The sequence below is a fragment of the Phascolarctos cinereus genome, unplaced genomic scaffold, assembly GCF_003287225.1.
Source record: "Phascolarctos cinereus isolate Bilbo 61053 unplaced genomic scaffold, phaCin_HiC Scaffold_4;HRSCAF=312, whole genome shotgun sequence".
In the NCBI taxonomy this organism is placed as follows: Eukaryota; Metazoa; Chordata; class Mammalia; order Diprotodontia; family Phascolarctidae; genus Phascolarctos; species Phascolarctos cinereus.
In genome coordinates, this window is record NW_027555847.1 from 672761920 (window position 1) to 672776750 (window position 14831).

Below are 14831 nucleotides of genomic sequence, written 5' to 3' on the forward strand. Positions count from 1 at the left end.
ACCAAACTCTCCTTATTAATGCCCAAGTTTTAACAAGCCTTTCAGTCTCATAGATTTATAATTACCCCTGACAAGGTACAAAAGGTATCACCCTTTGCTTACTTTAGGTATATTGTTCTACAGTCTACAAGGATACCACCAAAATGTTACAAATTAATCAAGATTCCTTGATAATTTTTAATAAGTTTCATACAATTTTTACGGATATTAATTACTTTTAGCTTGTCTAATAAATCACCACTAATCAATTATTTTAAGATGAATTTAAACTACTAGGATAACAGATAGCTAAAACTCAATTCATTTCCCCTTAATTTGTGGGCACGATATTTTACATTTACTGAGAGCTGTTATTTTCTCCTGCCCACTGTTTGTGCTTTTTCTATCCATAAAACTGACAAAATACAAAACGAAATCTAATGAACTTGTTTGGGTTCCTTAAAATTCATCTGTTTTTATTATTGCAAAGTAGTCAGGAAAATTCACGATGCTTTATGACTTCCCAGCCTTTGATAGTTATTGATTTAAAAGATTGCTTTTTTACTATTCCATTACAAAAAGCTAAAAATGATACATTACATGGATGACATTTTATGTGCTCATCCTAATCCTGAAGTGTTAGAAGAAATTTTACAAAAAACACAAGAATTGTTGCAAAGTCATGGGCTTCAAATAGCCCCAGAAAAGATTCAAAAACATCCACCATTTCAATATTTAGGCCATCAAATACTTCAAGAGAAAATAGTTTTACATCCACCAACAATAGACCTACAAAAATTGAAAACACTTAATGATTTTCAGAAAATTATAGGAGATATACAGTGGCTTCGGTCACAGGTTGGCATTCCAAATTATAAATTGATACCCTTGTATGATTGCCTTAAAGGTGATCCTCAATTAGATTCACCCGGATACTGACCCCTGAGGTGAAGCAAACATTGTTGTATATTCAGGAACAAGTAGTTGGAGCACACACAAACAGGATTGATAGGCATGAAAGCATGGAAGCTTCTATATTTAACACCCCAAATTCTCCAACAGCAGTAATACATCAGAAACAAAGGCTTTTAGAATGGGTATATTTACCATCTCAGTCAAAAAACACTTTAAGTAATTATATGGTCCTGATAGGGGACTTAATACATAAAATTGATAACAGATGTTTAAAATTATGTGGCACGCATTGAGAAGTCATATACCTTCCATTTTCTCAACAAATAATTGAAATGGCAATACAAACAATGCCTAACTGGCAAGTGAATATCAATTTGAAGCTTGTGTATGGAAAACCCCTTAAATATCATGTTTGGCCTTGGATACAACCCACACATACATCAGGTGAACCTGTATATGGAATTAATGTCTTTACTGATGCCACAAAGATGAATAAGGCTTCTATGTGGTGCCCTAAAAGAAAGGAATTACAGGTGATTAATATACCTTTTACCTCCACACAACAGAATGAATTATATGCTGTCTATTGTGCCTTTTACAAATATAAGGAGCCAATGAATATCATCACAGATAGTAAATATGTAAAAGGAATCCTAAAACACCTAGAGACTGCAATAATAAAAAATACTGGTAATAATATCTGTCAGTTGCTCCATGATATACAACATTATATACAGAATAGGACAGAAAAATTTTATGTTTTGCATGTTCGGTCCCATACTCTTGCTCCAGGACCAATTTTTGAAGGTAATGATTTTGTTGATAAATCTTTAACAATGAATGTGGAAATAGCAAGGAATAGTCATAATCAATTACATTTAACTGCTAGGTCTTTAAGAACTTTATATGGCATAACAAAATCACAAGCACGTGAAATTGTTAAGCGCTGTGCTACTTGTGTGCCTTTTCAGCCCCTTTTCATGTTGATGTACACAACCCCAAGGGACTTACACCTAAGCCTTATGGCAAATGGATGTTACTCATTATTCTCCCTTTGGAAGACAAAAGTATGTTCATGTTTCTATTGATACTTATTCAGGCTTTATTTTTGCTACTGCTCAAGCGGGTGAGGCTGTCCGCTATGTTATTAATCATTTGCTTCATTGTTTTTCTTTCGCTGGCCCACCTCAATGCTTAAAGACTGATAATGGTCCTGCATATATTTGCAGGGTTTTAAAAAGTTTTGTACTGAGTTCTCTATTAGTCATACTACTGGCCTTCCTATAATCCTCGTGGTCAGGCCATAGTTGAACGTGCCAATCGTACATTAAAGATGGTGCTCCAAAAACAAAAAGGGGGAGCTAAGGGATCCCCGTGGCATCAATTAAACACTGCACTCTATACTATAAATTATTTAAAATTCGACAGTTGTAACCTCTCTCCTGCAATGAAATATCTGGCAGGAAATGACAACAGTACTAGTGACACCACTAAATCAAACAAATTCCTTTTTCCTAAACACAATATGAAAGTCATGTGGAGAGACGTTGATGGTGTCTGGCAGGGCCCAGGGCAAGTGCTAACCTGGGGGCAAGGGTTTGTTCTTATTTTCACAGGTGATGGAGAACTTTGGGTCAGAACGAAGGATGTCCGCATTATCCATTCAGAAGGAACAAGGCAAGCAGAAAAGAAAACACGGACCAGCCAGGAATCGAAGGAGTCGAAAGAATAAGAAGAAGGCACTACACAAACTTGTAACCAAGCTGTGACTCTTGTGTTATTGTGGCAGTGGTACAGAACACAGCAGCAGAGACAGGAAATATAACAAGATGGACTTTTGTGACAAAATCACCATGGCCAAGACTGGCTACATGGGGAGAGACAATACCTGAGGTTATTTTACAAGAGAATGCATCTGCAGGATTGGGGAAGGAATTTAATTTTACACCTCAAAAGAATGGGTCAATTACAGTAAAGTTTAATTTTCAAAGATTGGTATGAGTCATGTTCTGATCATATTTTTGGAATAATAGACCAAAGAAATCAATTAGCAATTGTTAGGGAGAAGAGATGTATTTCATGTGTAGTATTAGGAATTGTATCGCTTATAGCTATTATAACTGCTTCTGTATCTTTATCTCAATCTATATCTATCGTAAGAAATGAAATGGTTCAAGCTGATTTTATGAATCAGTTAGCTCATGATGTATCAAAGGGCTTTCAAGCACAAAAAAGGATAGATGAGGGATTTTACCACATACTTGAGGGAATGAAGGAAACCATTATTGAAATAGGTGATGAATTGGATATTTTAGAATATAGAACACATTTGAAATGTGATTATAGGTATGAATTCATTTGCCTTACCAATGTTAAATACAATGACTCCCAATGGGAGTGGCAGAGAATATGTAGACATCTGAATGGACTGTTTGGGAATTCTACTGTTGCATTGGATATTGATGATTTATATAAAATTGCTGATGATATTGCGAGGGCGGCTGATGAAGATTTGATGCCAGATAAGACTGCCCAACATATGCTTGATTGGCTAGATGAACTCCGTAACCCTTTTGATAACCTTGGACATTGGTTTATGTCTTTATTATCTTCTTTATTGCCATTATGTTTGCTATTGCTGGCCATGCTGTGTTTTGGACTGTGTTTGCTCAAGTGCATTGCTAATTGGATAAAGGACTTTGGGACTGAGCTTCATATGCTCCATCTCCAACAAAAACAAAATAGGGGAGTTGTTGGGGATCTGTAAGGATGTAGAGGGCCACAGGCTGTTCATGAGGTCTCACTGATGGGTGGAGGCCCTCTTGGGTGATTGATCTATGAGCAAAGGCCACCTGGTTGGGTGCTCCATTCTATGCATCTCTAACTTCCCTAGTTACTCATTAGTCATTAACAGTGTATTTGTGATTGGTGGTAGGTAAGTGCACGGACTGTGCATGCACTGTCCTTGAGCACAGCATGGGTTATACGTCATTGTAACTTGAGAAAGAGTTCCTGTTATTTTACTATACAAGTGCTTTGCTAAAAATAAATGGAGTTGCTGCCATCTTTTCTCCCGCCTCATCAATGCGTGCTGGGAATGAAAGATCAAGCTGGCCTTGATTCTTCAGGTGATTGGGAAATCCTAGGTCCTAGGTAGCTCTGTAGCCGAGTGAACTAGTTGTGCACAACATAGATCATCTGGTCCAAGCCCCTCATTTTATAGAGGAGTAATAGAGACACAGAGAAGTTAGTTAACCGAGTTAAGAATAAGTGGAGTTTTTCAAGATCACACAGGTAGAATGTTGGAACTAAGATTTTAACTTAGATTTCATGAATCCTAGTACATCAGTCTTGGCTCTAAACACTCCAGACCAAAAGAATGTTTTCTCGGGTTTATTTGTCAGGGGCCAGAAAACACACAGATTAAGATTTAGCAGAGAAAGATAACTAGACATTCAGATTAACAGAAAACTCTCCAATTCCAGAGCTTTTGTAACCTAATCTTTAACAGTTCCCCAAACCTTGATCCTACCAAGACTGGGAACCCCTCAACAAAGCCCTGCTCTTTAAAGTTCTCTGCTAGTCCCAGGGGTTTCCCTTTCCAAAACTCGCCAAACATACTGAGTATGAGAGTTTATTCCTTCTCCTTCCATGCAGGCTTGGTGAGGAATGAAGCTTCTTGGGTCTTACCAGATAATCTTCAAGGTGCCTCTAGCTCTAAATCCTGCCGGTCTGAGAATTTGCCCTTGGGGGCCTGGAATTACTTGCCCTGAATGCCTGTGAGTCAGCCTTTGTGACTTGCTGGGAAAGATGTGCAGATAAAACTCATCCAGACTTGGTGGCTTAGTTGATAAACCTTTAACTAGGCTTCTTCTTGATTACTAATTACCCTTTTACCTCATCATTAAGCAGATTAAGCAGCCTGAAACGTGGACCCTGGAGCCACTAGACTGGTATACGCTATACAATTTATGGGAGAAACTAAGGCATCCATGGAGAGTTGGGTGACATGTCAAGTTGTGTGGGGATCTGGAGCACATTATCTGGGTAAATAAACCGCACCATTACGGCCGCAATCCTTAGACCGACTTGCGCACTTGCTAACTACTCTGACACTAGCTTCTATCCCCTGGGGCCACGAGAAAGCAGGAAGGGAGTCAGGTGCTCTGCGGACCTAGCTGGTCTACATAATCTACCCTGCCCCGCCCCGCCCCCGCCCCCGCCTCTAGCCCCGCCCCCGGACTCAAAGCCCCGCCCTCTAGTACTCCGGCCTGTTGATTGGCTGGCTGAGCCGCCTATCCAGCCCCACCACAATTCAGACCAGTGATTGAAGGCCAGAGGGTGGGGCGATCCGGCAGGGCCTGCCCCCCGGACGCGCGTTGATTGGGGCGCTCGGGAGGGATCCGCCTCTGGGGAAGGAGGCTCAACCGCCACCCGAAATGAATTTCAGCCGCCTCTACCGCTTGGTGAAGCCAGCTCTGCTGTGCGCAGCCCTGGCGGCCCCGGGCCTTTCCAGCAGTATGGTGAGCCTGGGCAGCCCTGCGAGGCCGCGGGAAGGGCAGGGTGGGGGAGCCGGGCCCGGCCGAGCGGCGGCCACTGAGCCCCAACCCCCGCCCCTCGGGTCCGTTAGGGGAGGGCGCGCGAGCCCCCTCCCCGTCGGCCCCCGGCCCTCGGACGCGAGCAGCCGCCAGCCAGCCTTGGTCGGGCCCGGCTCAGGCCCAGCCCCCTTCCCAAATCCCGGGGCCGGGGTGGGGGGCAGCGGAGGCGGGGTAGGGAGCCCGGGGAGGGAGGGTTGCCATGGGGGAGGGGGCTGCCCGCCCCACTTCAGCAGGCGATTGTTCTCCGAAGCTGGAGGCGGGAGGGGGAGGGGCGGGCTCGGCCACCAGCCCCCCCACTGCCCGCCAGGCGGCGCAGGAGAAAGAGGAGGGGGCCGCGGGGTCACACTCCGACTCTTCGGCGCGTGCCCCAGGCTGGGGTGGTGAAATGGACGGAGCTCCGGACCCGGGGTCCGAAGAACCCGCCGGGTGACCCTGGCAAATCCGTTCACCTCCCCAGGCCTCAGTTTCCTCATCTTGTTAATGGTGGGGAAGTTAGGCCGGGTAGCCTCCGAGTCCCCTCAATCCTAAATCACTGGGAAGGCAGGGCCCTGGGTTCAACTCCTGCGTCCGATGCTTTCTTGGGGTGCAATCTGGGATTAGTCTCTTAACCTCCCTGGGTCATATTTTCCCCTGTTGTAGGGTGAGGGGGCGACTTCCATGACCTGTGAGGACCCTCGGTTTCCCCATGACCCCCTCCACAAGACTAGGGCGTTCGTTGGCTTCCCAGGTCCACCTTCTGACTCTGACTTTGTAGCAGGATTCTCCGTCTTTTATAGCTTCCTGGATCAGTCTGGACAGGTCTCCTCAAAAGGATGTTTTTAAATAATTGCAGGAAATGCCAAATTTCAGTTAGAGCTTATTGAAAATAAATATGTCTTTTTCGCCGTCTAAGTTCAAGCACCCCTTCCCCCCAACCCTAAGACCATTGTAACCTCACCTTGGGGGAGGGGATGTTTTCAGCTCTAAAATTTTACCAATCTTATATGAGTCCCTGATCTGATGTTGTCTTAATTATGACCTTGGGCAAGTCCTTTTCCTCTCTGAGGCTTAGTTTACCCTTTTGGAAAAGCAGAATGGTGGCTCTTGCCCTCCTAGCCTACCGTCAGGAATAGTTCCTCCAGTCCGCTGGCCTTGGGCTGGGGAAGCCAAGAAGGGAAAAGGGATTAGAGAAGGTAGGAGGGCAATAGGCACATTAGCACAGTGTAGCAGTTTTTCTGAAGTCTGCAAAGCCAAGGATTTTGTGTCATGGGAGCTGGGTCTGTCTCTCTTCTGGGTTATGATGCAGGGCCACTGGCATTAAATTGAGTGTTTATGGACGCCAGAAGTGGATATTAGGCACTGTTATTGGACTAAGCACATCAAATTGGACTTTTTTCTCCCGCAGTACAAAACATCCTATACTGTGTTTGCTCTGTCTGTTTATGGTCCTTCTTCCATCTCACTCACAGTCCCCCTATCCAGACACCAAGCCCTAATCTTTCTGCCCCACAGCATCACTCATCTTTCTTCATTTCCACCACTGCCCCCCTAGTAGAGGCCCTCATCACCTGGGATTGTTGTAATTAGCCTGCTAAACGGTCTTCCTTCCACATATCCTTCCTTCATTCCAGTCTATCCTTCTCCATTGTCAAAAGGCCCTCTGCCTACGGACATCCTACTTTTTCCTCAGGGCCCCTCTTATATGCCACCTCTTCTGGGACCCTTTCCTGCTAGACCCCAGCTAGTACTGAAGCCTGCCTCTGTGAATCTTTTCTTGATCCCTCCTGTGCACTTGTTCATATACCAATTTGTGTACTTGTGTGTACACACCTCTTCCTTCTCTCTACCCACTAGATTAACCACTGTTTGAGGCCAGAAGTTGGCTATTCTTTCATCTCTACATCCTTAGCCTTGATAACATTGACTTGACTGGGCTGAATTGAGTGAGTGCTTAGAAATGGGCAGCAAGGAGTGTTCTTCATACTTGCCAGTGTGTGGGTAGATAACAAGTCTTGGGGACAGTTCTGAAAGCTCTGAGATGAGAGGTAGGAGGCTGCTGAATCATTTGAATTACAGTAAGACCTCTGCCCTGGACTTTGAGTTGGGCTATCTGTGGGACTGGAGGCCTCTCTGTTCCCTGCCCTGCCCACTTTAGGCCTTCGGCCTGGCTAGCATACTCTAGCCTCCAGTCTGTAAATATTTTTGAGACTTAGGTTTGTTTTCTTCCCTGGGTAATCTCATGGGTGTGTCCACTGTTTCTCTAGAAATTGCTCTGCTTGGGAGGTCATAGGAGGATGCCGAAAGGACCAGCCAGGCCACATGTAGAGGATAGGGACTGAGGTGTTTCCTTGGTAACTTCTCCCCAAATAGGCCCACTGAGGAGAGTCAGACTGATGTCAGTGTTTGTTGGACAAGTGAATGAAGAGACCTGGCCTAGGAGTATGGAGATGTAGGCTCCAGGCCTGGCCTAGCTCCTAATTCAGATCTGTTCAGCTAACATGTGTGATGTGTTTATGACATGTCAGGCACCTGGGTCCAGGGGATGGGGCTCTTCCAGGGTTGGACACAAGCCGTGGCTTCACAAGAGCCTCTAAGACCAGAGGTTTCAGAGAAGGTGCTGCCTGCATTGGCACCAGGAAAGTCTCTGAGTGGGTGCATTTTTATGTGCCAGACACGGTGCCAAGTTCTGGACATATAGAGAGAGAGACAGGAAAACAGCCCTGCTTTCTGGGAGCTTACACTCTGGGGAGGAGGCCGGACAGGCACACAGACAAATCTGTACCAAGTCATTTGTGGGAGCCTGGGCAAGGCTTAGCCTGCGTTTAGCTTGTTTGTCCCTCTAGACTGTGAGCTCCTCTCTCGCCTTTCTTTGTAGCCCTAGTGCTTGCTTAGCATCGTGTCTGGCACCAGGAGGTGCTTAATCAGTGCTTATTGACTGGCTGACTTTGAGCCTCTGTGAAATGATGGGAGCCTTTGTCAAGCTGGAAGGGCCTTCGAGAGGATCTGGCATGAGAAGGAAGCACCAGCTGCAGCAGGGAGCTGCAGGCCTAGTGGGTCTCCTGCTCTGGTCCTGAACAGCTGTGTGACTTTGGGGAAATACCCTGACCTCTTGGAGCCTTGGAGCTTGAAGGTGATTCCTGTATGTAAAAGGAGGGGGTTGGACCAGGTAGAGGGTCTCTGAGGTTCCCTTCAGCTGTACCACCTTATGAGCCAAGTGGAAAGCCTTCATTTTTCCTAGTGAGGAAACAGCCCCGAAGCAGTGAAGGGACCTGGTGGCCAAAGGCCTACAGCAGAACTCATCATGGCACCTTGAGGGCCTCTGCAGGCCTTCCCAGCTCTCAGCTGCTTCTGCACTGTGGAAACCCCTAATGTCCCCGAAAGGAGCCCCAGGGTGTCCTAGAAGTGAGTGGTACCGGTACAGGCAGGGCCATTTCCATAATGCCATAAGGTTTCCAGGTTTGACTGGCCTTCACTGGCTGTTGTAGCGGTTTGGAGAGCCAGCTGGCGTTGGAGCCAGCCAGCCAGGAAGGCCTGAGTACCAGTCCTTCCTCCAGGGCTCTGAGCAGCTAAGGCTATATGTTGCAGAGTTTCTCCATCTTGGAGTTTCCTGGCCCAGTGAAATCCCAGGGCTGGACCCCATTCTTTTAAGGTTTCAGAGCACTTGACCTTTGCGAGATTGTCAGGAGGATCAAACTGTCAGTGGTACATATGTGGCCCCCATTTACTGATGGGGAAATTGAAGCTGAGAAGTTCAGTGACCCCCTGAGGGTCATGTAGGTAGTAAGTGACTGAGGCAAGACTGGAGCCCAGGTCCTCCTGGTCCAGGGGCAGCCCTCTCTCTGTTACATCATGCTGCCTCTAAATGATGGGCAGAAATCATCTGCTCCACGCCCAGAGACTTTGCCAAGTTCTCAGCAACAAAGGTGGGGCTCAGTGCCTAGGACAGGTGCTCGCTGCCAGCGGGCTGATGAGCTTGGCTGCCAGAAAGGCTGCCCATCCTGGATCCCAGTGGAAGTCAAGAACTGGGTCAGGGTCCTCCCTCCCTCCTTCCCCAGCCCCAGATCCCTGTGTTCCTGCTGTGTGCCTAGCCCTGCCCTGGAGGCTGTCAGGAATATGACACTCACTTCAACCTCTGTGACCTTGGCGGGCCCTTTCAACTCAGATCTGGATGATCAACATTTTGATCTTTCTTAAAAATGTGCACGTAGGTGGTGCAGTGTGTGAGTGGCCTGCCTTGTGAGAGAGCGCTTCGTAAGCCATCACATGATGACATGGCAATATGCCCTGTCTTTGTGGCAGAGACAAGCCTGCAGACAGTTGAACTCTTCGGTGGCACAGGTGAAGGGGAGGAGGGAGGTTATCTAGCCAGGTTTGCCCTCCAAAGCTGCAGACTGGAATGCCCTAGAGACCTTCCCAGAGAGGAGAGAGCCATTTAGGGTTAGGGTACAGCAGTGAAGAGCTGTGAAGGAAGAACAGTCCGGTGGAGGAGGGTAATTCTAGTGGAAAGGTCTGCCACATCAGAGCCCCGAGGGACATCTGAGGCTCCCTCCTTTCAGTTCAGCCCATAATTATTAAGCACCTGCTATGTACCAAGCACTGAGCTAGGTACAAAACCGAAGCCGACCTTGAGGAGCTTACCTTGTGCTAAAGCGGCATGACCTGCCCCTGACTCTGACCTCCATGCAGCATCAGTATGACGGGCTGAGGGGAAAGGGGAGGCCCTCTGGTGAGCATTGCTGGCGCAGCTAGCCTGCTCCTCCAGGGCTTTGACCCCCACAGTCTCTCCTAGGTACCACTTCTACCAATCGTCTCTTTGGGTTTGTGCTTTTAACTTGTGGTTTGTTTTTTTTCAATTAACAAGCATTAATTTCCTCTCCTTCCTCCACTGAAGGAAAAGAAAAACAATGCCTTTATACTAAATATACGTAGTCTGGCTTTCAAGGCAGAGATCTGAGAAGACCCATACTCGCCATACCATCCCTTTGCACAGAGGAGAGGCCCACAAGGATTATACACTGCTCACATTTTCCGATGTATTGATCGGTTTTGCTGATTTTTTCCCTCTCTTTTTTGTCCTTAAAAAATTGTATTATGTGGAATGGCTTTCAGGGAGGAGGGGGAGGGTTACCAGGAGAAGATATAGTGATGTTAAAAAAAAAACACATCAATTTAAAGAAACAAAACAAATTTGCATAGTCAAGCTAAAGAATTTCCTACAATGACCAAGTCCAAAAAACATGTTTCATTGTGCACCTTGAGATCATCCCCCTTCTTTCAGGAGATGAGAAGAGTCCCTCTGGAACCTTCACCCCACTTATTTTATAAATAAGCAAATTGAGACCCGGGGAGTGTTGCCTGAGGGCACAGAGACAGTAAGCAGCAGAGGTAGCATTTGAACCCAGGTCCTCTGATGCTGCTAGGCCTGATCCTCTTCCTATGTGTCGTGCTGCCAGCCCAGAGAGAGTGACTCAGTGACTCTGAGCCCCAGGTGGGTGCTATGCATGGCGGGGCTCAGCACCCTCTCTTTGTCCTACAGTGCTCTTCCCGCAATGACTGGAGATGTGCCAGGTCAATGCATGATTTTTCTGCTAAGGACATTGAGGGTCAAGTAGTGTCCCTGGATAAGTACAGGTGAGGAGTATCCCATGGGGGGGGCAGGTTGGCCCTTCCTTGAGGCCCTTCCCTGAGGCCAGCCATAATTATGCTGGTTATGTAACCTGAGCTGGCCACTCATGGCTAGACTTCCTCTAGAAGGCAAGCCGGGATCCTGGGCCTCCAGCTAACAAGGAGCAGAGAGTGTGCAGGAACAGAGGGCAGGCCTCTGGGAAATACACTGGCTGGGGGGGGGAGCCTGCCCGGGATGACCTTAGTCTCCCCCACTAACAGCTTTCCCCCATCTGTCCTCCAGGGGCTGTGTCTGCATTGTCACCAATGTAGCCTCACAGTGAGGTAAGACAGACGTAAACTACACTCAGCTTGTCGACCTGCACGCCAGATATGCTGAGCATGGTTTACGGATTTTAGCTTTCCCCTGCAACCAGTTTGGGAAGCAGGTAGGTGGAGGGGGGAGGGACCTTTATCCCGGACACAAACTAGGCGGGCTTTTGGCCAATGGGCATGTGGGGCCAAACCTGTTTTGTAATTATAGGGGTGGGTCTAATGGAAGGGGAGGTTCTCAGCAGCAAGCGTTAGCTTGTCAAAATTAAGTGTATGGGGGCAGCTAGGTGGTACAGTGGATAGAGCTCTGGCCTCGGAGTCAGGAGGACCTGAGTTCAAATGTGGCCTCAGTCACTTGACACTTACTAGCTATGTAACCCTGGGCAAGTCACTTAACCCTGATTGCCTCAACAGAAAACAAAAAAATTAAGTATATAAAAGTGGGAGCCCCTTGCTTGCAGCTGTGGCCATCAAAGCCAGCTCTTCCACCTAGACCATTGTATACCCTGTCACACCCTTCTTCCCCCAGGAGCCAGGGAGTAACGCAGAAATCCGAGAATTTGCAGCCGGCTACAATGTCAAGTTTGATATGTTTAGCAAAATATGTGTCAATGGCGACGATGCCCACCCCCTGTGGAAATGGATGAAAGTCCAACCCAGAGGGAAGGGCATTTTAGGCAAGTAAGTGCTGGCTTTGGGGGGAAAGAGCCCTGGGGACAGGGAGGGACAGAAGGATGAGGCCCCAGCTCACCTGGGCCTAGAAATGTGGCCACTGGGAGTGGGAGGGGAGGACAGAAGGATGAGTGGTTAGTGGGCTGAATGCTTGTTAGAGGCCTCACGCTTCTGTTCACCTTCCTTTCTAGTGCAATAAAGTGGAACTTCACTAAGGTAAGCCTAGCCTGATGGTCCTGGGGGGCAGTGCCATCAAGGGGCACCCCCATGGAATGGTTGAAATGGAGTCATGCCACTCCCTGATGTCTCACGGCTCCCTTGGGCTCCTGTTCTTTCCCTGGACTCTCCCTGTACATGGTCCACGTGTGTGTGCACAGACACGTTTTTGTTTCAGTGGATACAAGGAAGCTTGGCCCAGCTGCAGCAGTGGTGGCTTCTCTTTTGTCAGAGCCTCTTAACCACCCGAGCGGGAGGGCGTGGGAGTAATCAGCCAACCAGCTCGCATTGATTAAGGGCCTACTGTGTGCCAGCCGTGTCTGAGCAAAAATGCAACAGCCGGTTCCCAGGGAGCTGGTGTCTCAGGACAGAACATCAGAGCAGTAACAGCCCCATTTGATACCCGAGGAAACTGGTGCTTAGCTGATGGACTCATCCAGAGACCCACAGTTAGGAGTGTTGGCGTTGGGACTTGAACCCAACTCTTCTGCTGGGCCTCCTCTGAAAAAACAAAATCCACAGCTTCCTGCTTAGCTAATAGACACCCTGGAAGTGGGATGAGATGCAAGGTTATGTTATCCCTCTTCCTGGCAGAGGCCTCAGAAAGCCCTTCTCCAGGAAGTGGAATGGTCTGTCTCAGCAGGTGGAAGACTGACTGTCAGCGGCTTCTCAATGGGGATTCTCTTTCAGGAGCTCATGGGTTTAACACTGGAAAGGCTGCCAATGGGGTCTGTTAAGTGTGGGTTGGGGTAGGGGACCACTGAGGCCTCTTCCAACTCCAATACTGTGAGGAGGAGGTAACTGGGCCATCGCAATGGCAGGTGGCTGGGCAGGGCTGGGGAGGTTGATGGTAGAAGAGGGCCTCACTTTCCTGATTTGCAAAATAAGTGTTCACCCGCATGAGCTCTAAAGAGGGCCTGGGGCCTGGTCCTCACAATCCTGGCTCTGCTGCTTAGCATACTCTTGTGCTAATGGTTTCCCTTCTCTGGGGCCCTGCTTCTTTATCAAAGGGATAGCTGTGTGGTAGGCTGGGCTCCACTGTGGCAGTCAGGATCCTCTCCCTGGGTAGGACAGGCAGGACAAAAAAAACCCTTTGTCCCCTGTAAGGCCCTTCTGTGCTCTCCTGACTCTCCCTGTGTGGCCCTGCCTGATAGCACTCCTCTTCCTCTTTCCAGTTCCTTATTGACAAAGACGGCTGTGTGGTGAAGCGGTACGGTCCCATGGAAGACCCCCTGGTAGGTGCCTCCTCCCCTTGGTCCTGAGTAAAGCCATGGGGACTTTCCCCAGTTCTTCCCAGGCAAACTTAATTCATTCTCCTGCCCTCTGGGGGACCCTGAAAGAGGAGAGACTGTTCCTCAGCAGACCCTGGCCCTGTCTGCTGCCCACAGGAGTGGGCTGCAGTCTGCCTTAGGAGTCGAGGCCTTTGCCAGCAGGGCATCAGGAGGAGCTCCCAGCTTCCTTTTGACCCTTCTTCTCGCCCATTCTTCCTCCAGGTGATTGAGAAGGACCTGCCCTGCTATCTCTAGTTCCCCCTCCCCTTCCTGCGCCTGTCTCCCGCCATCTTCGGAGTCTTCCACCCGGCACCCATGACGGTCTGCCTTCAAACCAGGTCACTGGTGGGGTAGACCCGACTACCCGGCGTGCATCCCAGCCGGAGGAAGACCCTGGGGGGGCACATGGCGACAGCTTGCAGCCTCGAGCCCCTGGCTCATTTATTGGAATAAAAAGTTAAAAACAGCCCTGGCTCAGGTCTCATTCTGTGGTGTCCCGATTGGACCCTTGTCCCAAGGAGCAGGAGACCTAGGTTCTAATTCTGGCCTCGCTCTGGGATGACCTTGGGAAATTACTGATCTATCTCATTGCTTATTTCCTTATCTGTAAAATGGGGCTCAGCTTTTACCAGCTACGTCACTGAATTGTTGGGAGGAAAGGGCTTTGCTAAAGGCCTAGTGCCTGGGACCTGGGAACCTTGGGGAGGAAGCATTCAGGACAGCTGCCTTAGGCTCAGCATCTCCCGCTTCTGGCCACCATCTGAGAAGGCTGGAGCCTGGGCTAAGCCAGTGAAAGGGGAAGGAAGGAGGGAGCTAAATCTCCATTCGCTCCTCCTCCCAGGCCTGGCTGGTGGGAGCTCAGGCCGAGCAGGCCTTTGGCTTCTGGCTCCTCCCGTCCTGTCCTGGCCTCTTGTTCTCACCGAGAATGGCTTTTGTTAAGTGACCCGGTCACTTTGCCTGCAGTCAGCCATGGGCTGGGGGGGGGGGGCGCCGAAGGACCTGGAGGCAGAGGGCTCTAGCTCCTACCCTGGGTCTGCAAGCACTGCCTTGAGCCCCAGGCCTCAGTTTTCTCACTTGTAAATAAAGAAGTTGAACCCAGTGACCCCTGAGGTCCCTCCAGGCTTAAAGCTTTGACTGTGAGCCCTTGGGAAGGGGGAAGGAGTCTTTCAGGGTCCGTCTCAGATCTCGGCCTTGATTAATTGGGGGTAGGGGGAGGAATGGGCCCTCCTGGTTGGTTCTTGGTGCTTCAAGTGTGGGTAGGGGG

General features: G+C 48.6%; 1 protein-coding gene across 1 annotated transcript; it reads left to right on the plus strand.

Moving 5' to 3' along the window:
* Positions 1-5220: 5220 nt before the first annotated feature.
* GPX4 (glutathione peroxidase 4) lies at positions 5221-14033 on the plus strand. Its single transcript, XM_021008914.2, has 7 exons — positions 5221-5417; positions 11008-11102; positions 11380-11524; positions 11938-12089; positions 12272-12296; positions 13472-13531; positions 13790-14033. The coding sequence occupies exons 1-7, from the start codon at positions 5334-5336 to the stop codon at positions 13820-13822; spliced, it is 594 nt and encodes a 197-aa protein (XP_020864573.1). The 5' UTR covers positions 5221-5333; the 3' UTR covers positions 13823-14033.
* The last annotated feature ends 798 nt before the right edge of the window (positions 14034-14831 follow it).